Source organism: Protopterus annectens, chromosome 3.part1 (genome assembly GCF_019279795.1).
Source record: "Protopterus annectens isolate FY-2018-M chromosome 3.part1, PAN1.0, whole genome shotgun sequence".
Taxonomy (NCBI): Eukaryota; Metazoa; Chordata; order Ceratodontiformes; family Protopteridae; genus Protopterus; species Protopterus annectens.
In genome coordinates this window covers 1,886,540,660-1,886,557,942 of record NC_056732.1, presented here as the reverse complement: position 1 = coordinate 1,886,557,942, position 17,283 = coordinate 1,886,540,660, and the positions used below count along the sequence as shown (strand labels likewise).

The window sequence follows — 17,283 nt, the reverse complement described above, 5'->3', positions numbered from 1 at the left end:
AGGATCTGTTGAGGCTCCACCATTGTGGAGAGGGACAACTGTTGCTGTACATCACTCTTTGGGTACATATCCTGTAGTAAGGCTGAGACTGAACAGTAGTTTTATGTTTGGGTTTAGCTCTTCTTGGAGTTCATGTAGGACGCAGCCCGGGACACCGTCTGGTCCCATTGATGCTGTGTTTTTTGCTTTGGAGAGGGCGGCTCTTACCTGAGCATCTGAGATGTCAGGGGGGGAAGCACTCTACTGGGATAGATATTTGCCCTTTTGGTGGGTGGGGGGGGAGTTTGCACTAAACCTGTCAGCTAGGATGTTGGCAATGTCCGTGGGTTCGGTGTATATTTTTTGTCATTTTGGACTAATTCTGAGCATATCTGGGAATTCCCAGCCAGGTTCCTAACATAACTAAAGAAAGCCTTGTGATTATCCTTAGTGTCCTGTGCAATTTTTCTCTCGAAACTGGCCTTAGACGATTTTATGAGTGCCTGTAGTTTTTTGCTAATACTGATCAGAGATGCCTTCCCTTTTTGGGATTTTGCTCTGTCATGTAGTAGCTTCCTCCTTCTATTGTATAGTTTGTTTATGGCTGGGTCCACCAGACAGGACGTCTGCCTTTGGAGGATTGGGTCTTGGTTTTATTTGGGATTGCATGATCCATGCATTCCTGAAGGTGCTCATAGAATGCGTTTATAAAGGATTCTGTGGTCTGGGCCATATTTTCCACAGGCCCGGGGGCTTTGAAGGATTCCACCTCGGTTTTGAGGAGTGTGAAATTTACTTTAGAGAAGTTTTTCACTGTGGTTTTCTGGGCAGGGGTGGGGTCGGATGTGAATATCCAGTGAGATTAGTTTATGGTCTGATCTTACCAGTGAGGGATACACTTCTGGTCTGGAGAATAGAGTCCCCATGTTGGTGATGATCAGGTCCAGTATGTTTTCCCCTCTTGTGGGAGTGGTAACAAGTTGTTCCATAGCATTTTATTTTATAAATTCTAGGAACCTTTGGGCTAGGGTGTTGGAGCTAGAGTAATGCTCCCAGTCTATGTTTGGGTAGTTGAAGTCGCCCAATATAATGGTGTTTGGAGAGACCTTCAAATTTTCCAGTGTTCTCAGGAAGGCCGAGTGGGGTTCCTGGGTTTGGGAGGGTGGTCCACAGCAGGCTATAAACTGGAAGGCAGTTTTACCCACTATTAGTTGCACATGGATAGTCTCTGATGCTTCGTGCTGTGCCACCAACCTGGAGGTGTGGGTATCTTTGATGAATATTGATACTCCCCCTCATTTGTGGTGCAGTGCAAGTTGTGGGGCCAAAAAGCATGGTATGAGGTATAACCTGGTAGTGCTGGGGTGCTCTCGGGATCCTTGAACCAGGTTTCTGTTACAGCACAGATATCGATGTTCTCCATGCTAAGGAGAGTTTTGAGTGCGTGCATCTTGAGGTTTAGACTTCTGGCATTGACTAGCATTACTCTTAGTTTCTTATCCCTTGTGATACCTATGGAGGTGAGTTTGTCTTTTGAGCCTTGCCTAAAAAAGGCACTATGGGGGTAGCAAGAGCCTTTGCCAATATCCGAAAGCCCAGGGGTGACAGGTGCAAGCCGTCCCTAGCGAAGCATTGTGGCTTGTCGAGCATACGTTCATAGGTTCATAGGTTCATACTAGGCTATCTGCCCTGGGGCAATTATAAGCCTAGCCCGATTCTGTATGGCTTACGCCACCCCTTGATTTATAGGTTCATAGGTTCATAGGTTTTTATACTCTATATCTGCCCCTAAGGCATTTATAAGCCTAGTTTTTATTTTTACCTTACGCCACCCCTTATATAACAGCAGTGACCCAGATGATTCCGTAAAAACCCAACATCTCTCCCATCCAGTCTAGATTTCTTGAACAGAGTCAGCGAGGTGCTCTGCCTCACATGGACCGGACTTTATTCCACAGCATAGGGAGTCTCTGAGTGATAATGATCCCTCCAGCACGCCCAGCCCTATTTATATCCGTGCTAAAGAGTAGTAGGTCTGGTGGTGGTGGATTTGGGGTTTTGGAGTTGGATTTGATTAATTCGGGTTGGACATGGTATTGTATATGTCAGGCCGATGTAGCAGTGGAGCTGACGGTATGCGCATGAAATCTGGGGAGTTTCTTCAATCTGGATCTGGCAGCATTTGACAGATTTTTATTATCCTTTGAGGAACTTTGGGGTCTCTCCAATTGCTGCATATGTCGGGTGAGACATCCGGAATGGGCATTGTACTCGATCATTGGTCTGATAAGTGAAGAGTACAGGGAACAATGACCTCACTAGATCTGGATGTGATCCCCTTCATGATCAGGGTGGCAATAGAAGAAGGTTTCTAACCACTTTAGCAATGTGAGTGTCAAAAGAAACTGTTTCCGTGAGTCCCTTCTGAAGGACCAGCCAAAGTCCTCCATGTTGGCCTGTACTTCTGAGAAGTAGATGCCAAAAACAAGGGGGCCAACACCGCCCCCAGGGACACACTTGTGGACCGCTTGGAGTCTGTGCAGACTAGACTTGTTAAGCTTATGGTAATTATTAGGGGTCCGAGGGAGGCGCCACCTTTTGTGGGAGTGGACCACAGTTGCCGTACCACCCACTCACATCCTGTATGGTAAGGGGCTGCTGAACAAACAAACAGCTTATTAATTTGCGGGTTTCATTTAGCTCGTAGCACACACAGCACGACACCATCCGTATGCTGTGTTTTTAGCTAGAGAGAGCAGCTTTCACGCATCATTTGAGAGATGTCCAGGAGGCTGCTACTGCTGCTGGGATAGTTATCTCTCTCCTTTAGGGGAAGGGTTTGCACTGAACCTGTCTGCCAGTATGTTGGCAATGTCTGTGGGTTCAGTGACATATCTGTGAGTTTCCACCCAGGTTCCTAACATACTCAAAATTGGCCTTAGTTGATTTTATGAGTGCTCGTATTTTTTACTAATAATGATCAGGGTGACTTCCCTATGGATTTTGTTCTATCATGTAATAGCTTTCTCCTCTTATTGTAAAGTTTGTTAATGGCTGGGGTCCACCAGACTGGACGTTTGCCCTTTGTGGAAAGAGTCTGGTTTATTTGGGATTGCCTGATCCATGCAGTCCTGGAGGTGTTCATAGAAGGCATTTGTAAGGGCTTCCGCAGCTGGGTTGTGGTTTGGATGTGGATTTCCAGTGAGATTAGTTTATGATCAGATCTCACCAATGAGGGATATACTCGTGTGGAGCATTTTGTCCCCATGTTTGTGACAATGAGATCTAGTATATTTTGTCCTCTCGTGGGGACAGTACTAGCTGTTCCATGGCATTTGAATTTATGAACTCCAGGAACCGTTGGGCTAGAATGTTAGGCTTGAGTATGTTTCCCAGTCTATATTCGGTAGTTGAAAGTCACCAATATGATGGTGCAGTGTCTTCAGGAAGGCTGTGTGGGGTTCCTGAGTTTGAGAGGGTGGCCTGTAGCATGCTACAATTTGTAGAGCAGTTTTTTTGTATGGTTAGTTGCACCTGGATGGTTTCCGAAGCTTCATGCGTTGCCACCAACCTGGAGGTGTGAGTATCCTTTATGAATATGGATACACCCCCTCCTTTTGTGGGTATGACTATACATATTTGAGTATACTGTGCCCTTTTTAAGGTTTAGTTTACTGTGCCTCTGTCTAATAGTGACACGGGAGTAATCCCTGCGACAAACCTACGATCCCCCATCCACTTATCGAGATTCTTCTTGAAGAGATTCAGTGAGGTGCTCTGCCTCACATAAACTGGAATTCTATTCCAGAGTGAAGGGAGCCTCTGGGTTATGAACCTGTCCCTCCAGCAAGTTCTATTTATTTCTGTGCTGAGGTTCAAGTCCCTCGAGCGTGTGGCTCTAAGTGATTTAGATTTACTGAGGTGGAGCATGTCCATTAATTCTGGATTTGACATAGCTTTGTATGTCAGGCATAGATCACCTCGCAGTAGGCGGTATGCAACTGAGTAGAGCTGGAGTTTTTTTAACCGAGCAGCATATGGCATCTGTTTGAGACCCTTGATCCTCTTGGTGAGATACTTTTGGGGTCTTTCTAATTGCTGCAGGTGTCGGGTAAGGTACATCCCAAAAGGGGCATTGTACTCTATGATGGGCCTGATGAGGGATGAATAAAGGCATGATTACCTCTCTTGATCTAGATGTGAAACCCTTTGTGATGAGGTGGGCTATGTAGAAGGTCTTTCTAACCACTTTGGCAATGTGGTTTTCAAAGGAGAGATTGCTATCAACTTGGGTCCCCAGGTCCCTAATAACTTTCTCTGTACTTAATGGGTTTCCACCTATGTGGTAATTTGTGGGCACATTGTTTTTGCCAAAGGGTATGACTATACATTTTTGGCATTTAGCTTTAAACCATGGCGCTGGCACCAGTTATCTGTCTCTGTGAGACCTTTTTGAAGGATGTTTGTGTCAGCTGGAGTGTTGATTATGGCGCCCAGTTTGCAGTCATCTGCGAACTTGGTGAGCCATAGTCCTCCCACATTTGCCTGTATCTCGGAAAAGTATATACTGAACAAGAGTGGTCCCAGGACAGAACCCTGTGGGACGCCACTTGTGACCAGTTTCGAGTCTGACATGGCTCCAGCAACTCTCACTCTGTGGGTTCTGTCTTTGAGCCAGTTTGCGACCCATCTTGTGACATAGGGGTTTATATTTATGCTGGATAGCTTATCTATGATGCCCGAGTGGGGTATTGTGTCAAATGCCTTTGCAAGGTCCAGACAGGCTGTGTGGACTACCTTCCCTTCATCTATGGCTTTGGTGACTGTTTCAAAGAAGTCAACCAGGTTCAAAAGGCAGGATCTGCCCTTGACAAAGCCGAACTGGGTAGGATCTAGTGTCTGTAGGTCCCCAATGTCTTTGTTTATGAGCTCCATGATGATCCTCTCCATAGCCTTGCAGACTAAGCTAGTCAGGCTTATAGGGCAATAGTTTCCAGGGTCTGTAGAGGATCCACCTTTGTGGAGTGGGACCACTGTTGCTGTACGCCATTCTGTGGGCACATATCCTGTAGTGAGGCTGAGATTGTATAGCTGTTTTATTTGAGGGATTAGTTCCTCTTGTAGTTCATGTAGGACGCAACCTGGGACGCCATCTGGTCCCATGGAAGCAGTGTTTTTTGCTTTGGAGAGGGCAGCCTTCACCTGAGCATCTGAGATGTTTGGGAGGCAGCCCTCTGCCGGGATAGATACTTGCTCTTTTGGGGGTGGGGTGGAGAAGTTTGCACTGAACCTGTCTGCCAGGATATTGGTGATGTCTGTGGGTTCAGTGTATTTTTGTCATTTAGAATCAACTCAGAACAAGTCTGGGAGTTGCATCCCAGGTTTCTAACATAACTGAAAATAGCCTTATGATTGTCTTTGGTGTCCTGTGCAATTTTTCTCTCGAAGCTGGCCTTGGAGGATTTTATGAGGGATCGTAAATTTTTGCTAGTACTGATAAGAGATGCCTTCCCTATTAGGGATTTTGCTCTATCATGTAGTAGCTTCCTCCTTCTGTTGTACAGTTTATTTATGGCAGGGGTCCACCAGACTGGACGCCTGCCTTTGGATGATTGGGTCTTGGTTTTGTTTGAGATAGCATGATCCATGCATTCCTGGACATGCCCGTAGAATGCATTTATATAGGATTCTGCAGTTTGAGCTGTAGTTTCCACTGGCCCTGGGGCCTTGAAGGATTCCACTTCGGTTTTTAGAAGTGAGAAGTTCACTTTTGAGAAGTTTTTTACTGTGGTTTTCTGGGCTGGGGTTGGGGTCGGGATGTGGACATCCAGTGAAATTAATTTATGGTCTGATCTTACCAATGAGGGATATACTTCTGGTGTGGAGCATAGAGTCCCCATGTTGGTAATGATCAGGTCTAGTATGTTGTCCCCTCTTGTGGGAGTGGTGACTAGTTGTTCCACAGCATTTGAGTTTATAATTTCCAGGAATCTTTGGGCTAAGGTGCTGGGGCTTGAGTAGTGCTCCCAGTCAATGTTTGGGTAGTTGAAGTTGCCCAATACAATGGTGTTCGGAGAGATCTTCATGTTCTCCAATGTTTTCAGGAAGGCCGAATGGGATTCCTGACTTTGAGAGGGTGGTCTGTAGGATGCTATAAACTGAAAAGCAGTCTTGCCCACTGTTAGTTGCACATGGATGGTCTCCGATACTTTGTGCAATGCCACTAACCTGGAGGTGTGGATATCCTTGATAAATATGGAAACTCCCCCTCCTTTTGTGGTTCGGTCCGGATTTTGGGGCCGAAAAGCATGATACGAGGTATAGCCTGGTAGTGCTGGGGTGCTCTCTGGAGCCTTGAACCAGGCTGACAGGCATTGGATCCCCTTTGAATGACACCACTACTTAAGCCAGTTGTTGAAATTGATAATCTTGTCTTCATATTGTGGCATCATTCTTGGTGATGGTAAGATGCTACTCAAGGTCAGGGTCATACTGGCCTGGGCTACATGCTCAGAGATCTCCTCTATGTCTCTTTTCATGTAGTCCAGCGAGGTACATCTCAGGTCATTCACACCAGCATGGACAATGACTGAGTCATATTTGTACTTGCCTTGGAGTGACCTGAGTGCTTGTGTTAGGTGGCGGATCCTAGCGCCTGACAGGCAGCTCACCGTGACCTTCTCCTTGTTCAGCCTGGTGAGCGGGACATCAATGTGTCTGACGATAGAGTCACCTATTACAAGTGTATCAGGTGTGTTGTTTAGCCTTAAGGGCTGTGACTGTTTGGCACACTGGCTTTGTGAGCTATGTGTTGCACGTGTTTTGTTTTGGGGTAGCGGTTGCTTGGGTGTCTGCTTTGGAGGTCTCTGCTGCTTAGGCAGATTTTTATTTAGAGCCTCCGAGTATGTTTTTGTGTGTTTATGTGTTTGGTTTGCTGTCATGGTAGGTCTATGTGAGACTGGAATTGTAGTGTGTGGTTTCCTTCTCCTCCTGACTGGTTACACCAGTACTGAGTTGAGAGAGCTTAGCCTCCAGTTTGGCTATATGGTTGCATCTCTCACATGTGTTGGAATTTGTTGGGAGGAGGAGAGGGTTGTTTGTGTACATGAAGCAGTTGTAACATTACCTCAAGATTCCCAGATTCACCAGCTGGACCGGAGAGTAGATTGACAACTGACCTTTGGACATGCTAGAATAGTATTGGGAATTCCTTTATAATTGAAAAAAGGTCCAATGGGGAACAAGGTACTCAAGGGGAGTTTGTGAGGGTGTAGTGCTTTTAATTTTTTAGTGCTGACTTATATAATTGCTTTAGTGAGCAAGTGCCAGGTAACTTAAATGCAAAAATGACAAACAGTAACTTTCTTTCAAGTGAAACAAGGAAATAAGTACAGTAAGCAATGCAGATATCACTAGGGATCTGCCTCAGACTATGCATTGGGAGCCCACATGGACGACAAATGCATCCAGGGCAAATGGAACAAGATACAATGGCATCTCCACATAAATCAGAAAGAGATGCTAGCAGTACAAAATGCTCTCTTGGCTTTCATGGATCTTCTACAACTGTGACGGCTACTTATAAGGACAGACAACACAACAGTCATGTGGTACATAAACAAACAGGGGGGGGGTCTCATTCATACCCCCTATGCAGATTGGCTATGAATCTGTGGAACACAGCATTGGCATTAAGAGTTCACCTACAAGCACAGTTCCTACCAGGTACAAAGAATGCTCTAGCAGACAACCTAAGCAGAAACATCCTGGACCCACACGACTGGCAGTTAAACCCACTCATTTTCAAGGAAATAATCCAGAAATTGGGTTCTCCAGTAGTGGATCTGTTCGCATCACCAATCAATGCCCAGCTACCTCAATACTGCACAAGGATTTATCATCCTCAAGCCTGGAAGTTGGACGCTTTTTCATTTTGTTGGACAAACCTACAAACATATGCCTTCCCTCCTATTCCTCTTCTGGCAAAAGTTCTTCTAAAGGTCAGGCTAGAGAAACCAAAGATGATACTTATAGCGCCAAATTGGCCACAGCAACATTGGTACCTAATTTTAAGGATCCTAGCCCAAGAACCTCCAGGGCCTTTGCCCCTGACTACCAAAGCACAAGCAGGCCCTACACGGGCAGCTCAAGACTTTAAACTTAGCAGCATGGAAGATTGGATGACCAATACATCCTTACCTCTTTCTAAGGCGGTGTTAGATGTGATACTGGAGGCCAGGCGGCCTACCACCAGAAAAGCTTATTCTGACAAATGGAAGAGATTCTGTGCCTGGAACCATGCACACCATTTAGATCCTCAGGTGTTCAGCATTCCTCACATTTTACAATACTTGGCTGAGTTATTACACAAAGGACTGTCCTTCTCCTCCATTAAGATTCATGCTTTGGCCATTTCAACTAACTATAACACAGATCCTCCTGTTTTCTCTCATCCATTGGTAAAACAGTTTTTGATGGGAGCAAAAGATATTAGGCCTTCTCGCAGAGTGCCCACCCCTGCCTGGGACCTCAACTTTGTTTTGGAAAAATTGACCTTACCCCCTTTCGAACCAGCCAGCTCTGCTGAGTTAAAGTTTCTTTCTTGGGAAACAGCCTTCCTCCTAGCCATTACTTCTGCTCAGAGAATTTCTGGACTACAGGCTCTCATGGCAGTGGAGCCTTTTCTCATTTTCCACCAGGACAGGGTATCCCTTAGAACCAACCCTACCTTCATGCCCAAGGTGGTCTCTAGTGTGGCTCTAAACCAATCTATTCATCTGCCCACTTTCTTTCCTAATCCCCTAAACAAAGGGGAAAGATTGCTACATTCCTTGGACATCCACAAGCAACTTAGTTTCTACTTAGACAAAACAAAGGCTACAAGGAAGACAGACCAGCTCTTTGTTTCTTTTGCTCCAGCAACCCTGAGGAAGGCCATCTCTAAACAGACTATTTCTAAATGGATTGGGCACTGTATTTCCTTCTGTTACACTCACCATGGGAAATCTCCCCCGGCCAACATTAGGCCTCACTCCACCAGAGCAACAGCCACTTCTACAGCCTTCCTTAGAGGTGTACCCACTAAGGACATTCTAGAAGCAGCTACTTGGAGCTCTGTACATACATTCACCAAACACTACCATTTGCCCCTATTTTCAAAATCTAGGGCTGGGTTTGCCTCTGCAGTTCTGCAGGGCCTCCTTGCCGGACCTAACAGTATCTAATATCCATCCACCCTTTCCTCGCTTTGGGAATCTGCCCAAGTGTGATGACTGCAGCAGAGTAACACGATGAACATAGTACAGTTTTGTACCTATCATAAATGTAGATGTTCGAGTGTTGAAACTGCTGCAGCCCTACCCCCCAACCTTCCCCTCTCTGTGTGACTACTCTCTCTTGGACTTTCAGGCCACTAGCCCTTTTTTGCTTTTTGCCTGTCTGGTTGGGGTTGTTTGTTTTTTACAAAGTGGTTCTTCTACACATGCCTTCCTTTGTTGGGGCACCTGGCATCTGGGGCAAGAAAAACTGGAGAAAATGGCGTTGGTTGTCTCTGTTATACCCCTGGCACACTGATGTCAGGGAAAAAGTGACGACAACCGACACCAGACCAGGACTTTGGAAATCTGGCTGACTGCGGGACCGCCTGACGGCAGGATAACCCCAGTGTGATGACTGCAGCAGTGTCAACACTCGAACATCTACATTTATGGTAGGTACAAAACTGTACTTTCTCACTGCTTAGGTAAACTTTATTTGGCATTCATATTTTGGACTGTTCAGGATACTAGCAGTCATTGACTATAGTTTTAAATTTATTAACAAATAGTACAAGAAGGCTGACTGTTAATGCAACAAAGAAATAACCTTTCACCAATGTTTCCAAACTCAAATGTCAGACATAGCACCAGTAGAAGAGATGAAAATAGCAAAAAAATATATATATATATATATATATATATATATATATATATATATATATATATATATATATATATATATGCCTGTATTGTAATATATTTTTTTTTTTGTGGTATCCCCGAAGTCTCAAAACAACCCACTAAAGTGTAGTGGGTCTAAAAACAAAACAGTGTAAGAAACTTCTCTGTGTGGAAGATTTTCAGTCCATATATTTCTAGTTAATCACTGTATATTAATCAGATCAGACAATAGTATTAGAAGTAGCGAACTTAAACTTGTCAAGTCAAAAAGTAATAATAGAAAATATATAATTCTACAGCATTACTAAGTATTCGAAAGTAATCCAAGCAATGCAGGCCATCTGTTTCCAGTCGAAAATCCTTTATTAAGTACACAGACAAGCGATCCAAGTAAAACAAAAATAGTGTAATAATTTCCTCACAAGCTTTCTAACTATATATATACTTTTTATCAGGCATGGGAGTGGTTTATTGTGCTGTAAAACAAAGTGTTATTGGTACACATGTTAAATTCACATCCATTCCCCCATCAGTGTGATATTCGAGCTGGTCCTGCCCTACCTAGTAGCTGTCATAATAATATATAGCCCTAATGTACTTTAATGGTACATCTTATTTAACCAAATTATTAAGTAGATTATTAAGTCTGTGATTTTTTACAAGTCAATATACTACATGGCTGGAAATATATCAACCTTAGTTCATTTTGCGATCAAAAATTATATATAAATATATACATATACATTTTGCATGTAAAAATCAGTTTCTATTTTCATAACCTATTGTTAACAAAGATCGCTTTTGTCCTTCTAGACTTGTTCAGGTCTGAGTACAAGAACCCTAAAAACCTATATAATTGTATAATTAGTTAGTATTGTTATTACCATCATTTTGAATAAAGTGGAAAAAAGAGAACCAGAAAATAAATAAATAAATAAATATTAAAAAAATAAAAAATATATATATGTATGAAATATACACTTACATTTCAAATGATTTAAAATGGTATTTAAAACCAATTTGTAGAAAAATTAAAATAAAATAAAATACAATTAGTTGTGTAAACAATTAGAAAATTGCCACATTGTTTACATGAATAATTGTATTTTACTTTATTTTTTTCTACAAATTGGTTTTAAATACCATTTTAAATAATTTGAAATTTAAGTGTATATTAAGTGTATATTTTGTTTCCATCATACGTATATTTTTTTATTTATTTTTTATATTTATTTATTTATTTTTATTTATTTTTATTTTTTTTTCTGGTTCTCTTTTTTTCCACTTTTTTCCCACTTTATTCAAAATGATGGTAAGAATTCCAAAGAATGCAGAAGTCTCTCCCCTTTATTCTGTGGGTTTGGATAAAAGGTAGGCAAATGAATGGTTTGGTTAAGAGCCACACTGGACACTACCTTAGGCATAAATGTTGGGTTTGTCCTCAGAGAAACCCTGTCCGGATGGAAAATAATAAAAGGTTCCACAGCCATTAGTGCCTGTAACTCTGAGACTGTTCTTGCTGAAGTTATTGCTAGGAGCAGAGCTGTTTTCCATGATAAGAATTTTATCTCATCTATATTGGTTGGCTCAAAAGGAGGCAGTGTGAGCTTTTCCAAGACAAAATTGAGGTCCCATGCAGGTATTACTGCTCTCCTTGGAGGTCTTATGTTTTTTGCCCCTCTGAGATACTGCCTTAACAGTGGATGTGAAAAAATAGGTGGGTCTGTCTTGTAATGAGCTGAAATGGCAGAGGCATGGATCTTAATTGATGAGAAGGATAGGCCTTTGTCCAGCATGTCAGTTAGGTATTGTAAAATCTGAGGAATATTTGGTACAAGCGTGTCAATTCCTTGTGCCTGGTTCCAAGCATAGCATCTCTTCCATTTTTCTGCATAAGATTTTCTGGTGCTGGGCCTCCTGGCCTCCAAAATAACATCCATAACTGCTTTAGAGAGAGGTGTGTTCTGAGTGGTTATATTATCCGCCATGCAGCCAGATTTAGGGTTCTGAGTTGGCTGTGCAGGATCTGATTGTTTTGTTGGGTCAGTAAATGAGGAATTTGAGGTAATGTCCAGGCTGGGCCTTGAGACAAGCTCTTTAGGATTGGATACCAGTGCTGGCGTGGCCAGTCTGGGGCAATCAGTATCATTTTTGGCTTCTCTTGTCTGACCTTTAGGAGTACCTTGGGGATGAGAGGCAGTGGAGGAAAGGCATATACTGTAAGGGTTTTCCAGCTGAATGATAGAGCATCCACTTTCCATGCTTGTTTGTGATAAGTCCTTGTGCAGAATCTCTGAAGTTTACAGTTGTGAGGGGAGGCAAATAGATCTATGTCTGGGCATCCCCATTTCCTTGTTATCATGCTGAAGATTTGTGGATCCAGTGTTTGTTTGCCAGAGTATTTGTCTTTCCTGGCAGGAATTGTGCTTGCAGATGTACTTGGTAAGTCAGTGCTGAGTCCCACAAGTTCATGACTTGTCTGCAGAGGGGTAAGAATGTGTGCCTCCCTGCTTGTTTATGTACCACATGACTGTAGTATTATCCGTCTTTATCAGCAGTTGTCCTGGATGAAGTAGATCCTTGAAGGCTGTCAGGGCATTCTGTACAGCCAGCATCTCTTTTTGATTGGTATGGAGATGCATTTGGCTTGTGGCCCATGTGCCCTGAATACATATTCCTGCCATGTGGGCCCCCCAGGCATAATCTGATGCATCTGTTGTTAGTGTCTGCCTGGCTGTGGGTAAAGTGAATGTCTGTCCCTTGTAGTGGTGACAGGCCTGTGCCCACCATCGAAACTCCTGTTGCAGGCAGGGAATGAGGGTAATTAATGTTTCCAGGCTGTGGCAATGTTGAGTCCAAACACTTTTTAGATACCATTGTAGCTTCCTCATATGCAGTCTTGCATATGGAATTAGCAGAATGCAGGATGCCATGAAGCCCAAAGCCTGCAGAATTTTTCTTGCAGATAACTGAGTCTTTCTTGCAATCTTTTTGAAGTAAGAAGTCAGTTGCCTTTGTTTGTCTGGCGTGAGATAAGTCATCTGGGCAGTTGTATTTAAGCTTGCACCCAGGAATATTACCTCTTGAGAGGGTACCAGTTTTGATTTCTTTTTATTTACTGCGTACCCTAGGCAAATTAGTAATCTTTTTACAAACGCCACATGCTTCAGTAGAATGTCTTTGTTCTCTGCTTGAATAAGGCAGTCATCCAAGTAGGGATATATTTGGATTCCTCTTTGTCTGCAAAATGCAATTACTGGTGCCAGGCATTTTGTGAAGACCCTGGGCGCAGTAGATAAGCCAAAGGGGAATGCAGAGAATTGGTAGTGCATTGAGCCAGCTATGAATCTGAGGTATCTTCTGCAAGATTGTCTGACTGGGACATGCAGGTATGCCTCTTTGAGGTCCAAAGTTACAAGCCAAGCCTTCTTGCCCAGTATGAAAGTGGAACCTGTAGCTCTGAGACACTATATTCAAGACCCATTTGTCCTGGGTGATCATGTGCCAATTTTGTGAAAAAAGTGCTAGTTTCCCCCCTAAGGGTGCTGCGAAAAGATAAGTGCTTGGCATTGGCAGAGGAAAGTCATTGGGACTGTTTCCTATATGGCTGTGATTTTTCTTCTCCGTTTTTGGAGTTAAAAGCACCCCATTGTTTAGGTCTGTATGAGCCTTGGGGCTGGGTCTGCCTCTAGGGCATCTGTATCTGCCTCTTTGTGGCCTGTCTTACACTGGAAAGGACCAATTCTTAGAAGGCTAGTTCATGCTAAATCTGGGTGGCTGTACCTGTAAGAAATCCTTTACTGTCTGCATAGATTTCGCTTTATCCTCCATTTTCTAAAACACCTCTTCTGCCTTAACACCAAACAAAGTATCATGCTGTAATGGAGCATCCAATAATTTCGCTTTAACATGATCAGGCAGATTCTGTTCCTTTAACCAAGCATGCCTTCTAATGACAGAACCTGTAACAGAGGCACTGGAAGAGGCCTCCAGTGAATCAAAACCACATTGCAAAGTATGCTTTCCCACTTGTTCAGCTGCATGCAATAAATCCTGCATTTCCTTGTTTTCAGAACATTCAGAATTTGTCAACAGTTTCTGTTTATTGCAGTGACATTAAGTATTGCTGATATTTAAGTATATGAAACTGACAATTTAAAGCCCTTACAGCCAAGGTAGCAGAAGTGTAAACTTTTTCCCCCATCTGTCCAGTGCCCTAGAGCCCCTATCAGAGGGGACAGGGTTTTTTTGCAGTGGAAGCCTTGACCCCTTTGGGACCCTGAGATATAGTTTCTGGGTCAGCAGCAGGGTTTTTATATAGAAATTTATGAGAATCTGGAACCCTGTAGTATCTGTCTGGCTTAACAGGTGAGTCAGGAGACAGGCTGGACTCTGAAAATATATCATCTACAATGTCTAGAACAGGTGGAATAGCAAGAGGTCTGTGCTGAGGTAGTAAAAGAAAGTCTATGAGCCTTTTCTTAGATTCTGAGTAATCTTGGCTCTCCCAGTGAAAATACTCCCTCTTGGTATACAGGGTTTCCGCAAAAGAATAATCCTCAGGAGGAGAGGCTGAAGGAATAGATTCTTCAGCATCAGAATCCTCATAGGGAGGAAGACAGTATCCTTGTTCTGAAGAGGAGTCAGAGGAAATGGAAACCTGATCAGAAGAATCATATTCTGTGTCTTGCCTAGGCCTCTTATCAGGAGGGGGATGGGAACCCCTGAACAAAGTAATTAGGTCTTCGGCCATTTTAAGCATCTGTTTCTTAGGCATGGAAGTCTATCCAGGAGAATGCTGTACTTGATTATTTGTCTTTAAAGCTGTTTTAGTCTTTGCCTTGGAAGCTGAGGTTGGCTTGACATATAACTGTGTAGGTCTGACAACACCCTCAGAAGCCAATGCCTGCTCAGCGGCTCCGGACCCATCTGAGAAAATAGTTTCCGAGTGTCCAATACCTTGAGTATCCAAAGGCCTAGTTGTCTCCACGTGGGAGTCAGAAGCCGCCTGTGGCTCTGAGGTAGCGGGCATCAGGGGCTGCGAAAGTGCATCACTGAGAACTTGCGACTGGCCTAGCGGAGGCCTCGTCGTCAGTTTTGGACCTCAGATGCCTGTCCTTTCCTTGCGCTTTTTATAAACTCTGGTCATCGGCTGTTCCAACGGCATTATATAATTAAATCTTTGGCCAAAGTAATGAAAGGCAAAATCATACCGACGCTTAATAGTGCATTGGTTAAATCTAGCTCAAAACCGACAGCTAACAACGTCGTGGTCAGGGCCTAGGCAAGGAATACAGTAAGAATGAAAATCCTTATGAGGTATTTGCTTCCTACAAGAAATACAATTGTTAACTTTTTCTGACATCGGTCTGGTGCAGGAAAAAAGTTTCCCCAATGAGGTACTTAGCTTTATTGAAGACTTCGTATCTGAAATTTGATTTCGAAAATCTCAGGAGTCGGCCGACCGGCACTTGCAAACTGTTTTTGCTTCAGGCACTGTGCGGCAAAAAAGACTGAAGAAAATGGCGTCAGCTGCATCTTTTATACCCCTGGCGCACTGACGTCAGGGAAGAGGCAACAGCAACTGACGCCGGACCAGAACTTTGGAATTCAGGCTGACTGCGGGTAGCCTGCCAGCAGGATAACCCAAGTGTAATGACTCCACGATGAACATCCCACTGATATGGGCACAGCTAGAGGCTTGTTTACTGGATAAGACTTTTCACAAAGCCACTGGAGGGCACAGTTCTGCATTACCTCCTTGTGGTACTGCCTGACACTGTTTAAGTTTGACTTGAAAGAAAAAAAAAACATTCATCTGTGGACCGAATATCCTCAGAAGAAGAACAGGAGAACAGCAATATGGTGATGGCGCTGGCAGGTTAAGGGCTTCATGAGGTTCTCTCAGTTAAGACTGGAGGCTCCACTAATATCATTGCTTCCAACATGTTTTGTACAGGGCACAATGACTGGTAACACCAGAATCTGTGCAAATACTTTCAGTTGCTACACAATAATGGCTTTGCCCTTAAAGACATTAATGCGGCTCAATCCCCTTTCAGTTTTAGACTCCTTTGCATATGACTTAAGATTATTGGAAGGTCAAAAAAGTGTAAGACTTCATGGTTATACATATACCATAATACAAGTACACTATTACTGTAACGTGTCCCAGTTTACCAAACCTTCATAGCAGGATCACATCAAACAAAAACTTCAACATCTGTCCCATTTAGGGTACATGCCAAAACTGTTACTGTCAATGTACAGTTATTTATGATAAGGCACTGGACCCCCCCCAAAAGCTGCTAACAAAGATGCAGCAGTAACCCCTTAGGTGAAGGATGAAGTACAAGCGGTGGTGATATCGGACACAGATTTTGTCAGTATCCTCTTACTGCCTAACTTTGGGAATCCCTAGCACAACTGGTTTTAGAGGTAATAGGTGTCAATATTATGCTGTGAAGCCAAGTTCAGTTATAAAACTTTTGACATTCAGAGTTTTCATAAAAGTTACTGCAACGCATTAATCTTTACAAAGGTTTGCAGTCTGTCTTAGCTAAGTATTATCTACAAAGTAAATACTATTACAACCAGTATTTTCAATCATACTGTTGTACAATAGTTTGAATGTTTACTAATAACTTGTTTATGACTAGTTAAGTAGTGTTTTGTTGATTTGTGATATCTTAGTTGATACTTTTGCAGTTACTGTGGCCAAATTACAATACAAAGAAAACTACAACAAATACTATTAGAAGCATTACATTTTAAGTACACAGACAGACTAATTTACTTAAGAAATGTGTTCTGCAGATTAGTACTCACTGTGTCAGCTTACCTCAAAGTGACTTATTGTTCCTGCAAATAGAAAAAAAACGTTATTTGTAATTTATGCCAGTTTAATGTCTAGACACAGTTAATTGCAATGTGTTTCCTATCTCTAAGCTGATAATATGCATGACTTTTGCTCCTGTTCTAACAGGGTAACAGCAGTTAAGAACTTTCAGACAACTCACCTTTAACTGTTATCCCACCTGCTAAAGAATGCATATAATTCACCATGTCCACGTACTTCATAAAGCTAGAATTTCCATATTCATGTCCTGTGAACTTTTGAAATCAGGCACTGTTGTTTCCATCACCAGTAGCTTTAGTGACAGTTTGTTCCATGCATTTATCTTTATTATGTGAAGAACCTACAGTATATCTTCATTTTTTTCATCCTGATGTAATAGGGTTCCTGAGATTCTCATGTTCTAATGAAAGTTTCAATTGTTTAACTCAATTAATGCTAGTGGCTCGAAAGGTCAGTTTTATCAGTTTATATATATTTATATATTTATATATATACTTATCTGATTAA

At 42.8% G+C, this 17,283-nt stretch overlaps 1 protein-coding gene across 1 annotated transcript in view; it reads right to left on the bottom strand.

The window, feature by feature from the left end:
• LOC122797946 (neoverrucotoxin subunit alpha-like) overlaps positions 1-17,283 on the bottom strand; it is a 244,465-nt gene that overhangs the window by 59,131 nt on the left and 168,051 nt on the right. Inside the window, exon 3 of the mRNA XM_044066467.1 lies at positions 16,759-16,778. Within this exon, the coding sequence (XP_043922402.1) occupies positions 16,759-16,778 (20 nt within the window). The remainder of the gene's footprint in view (positions 1-16,758; positions 16,779-17,283) is intronic.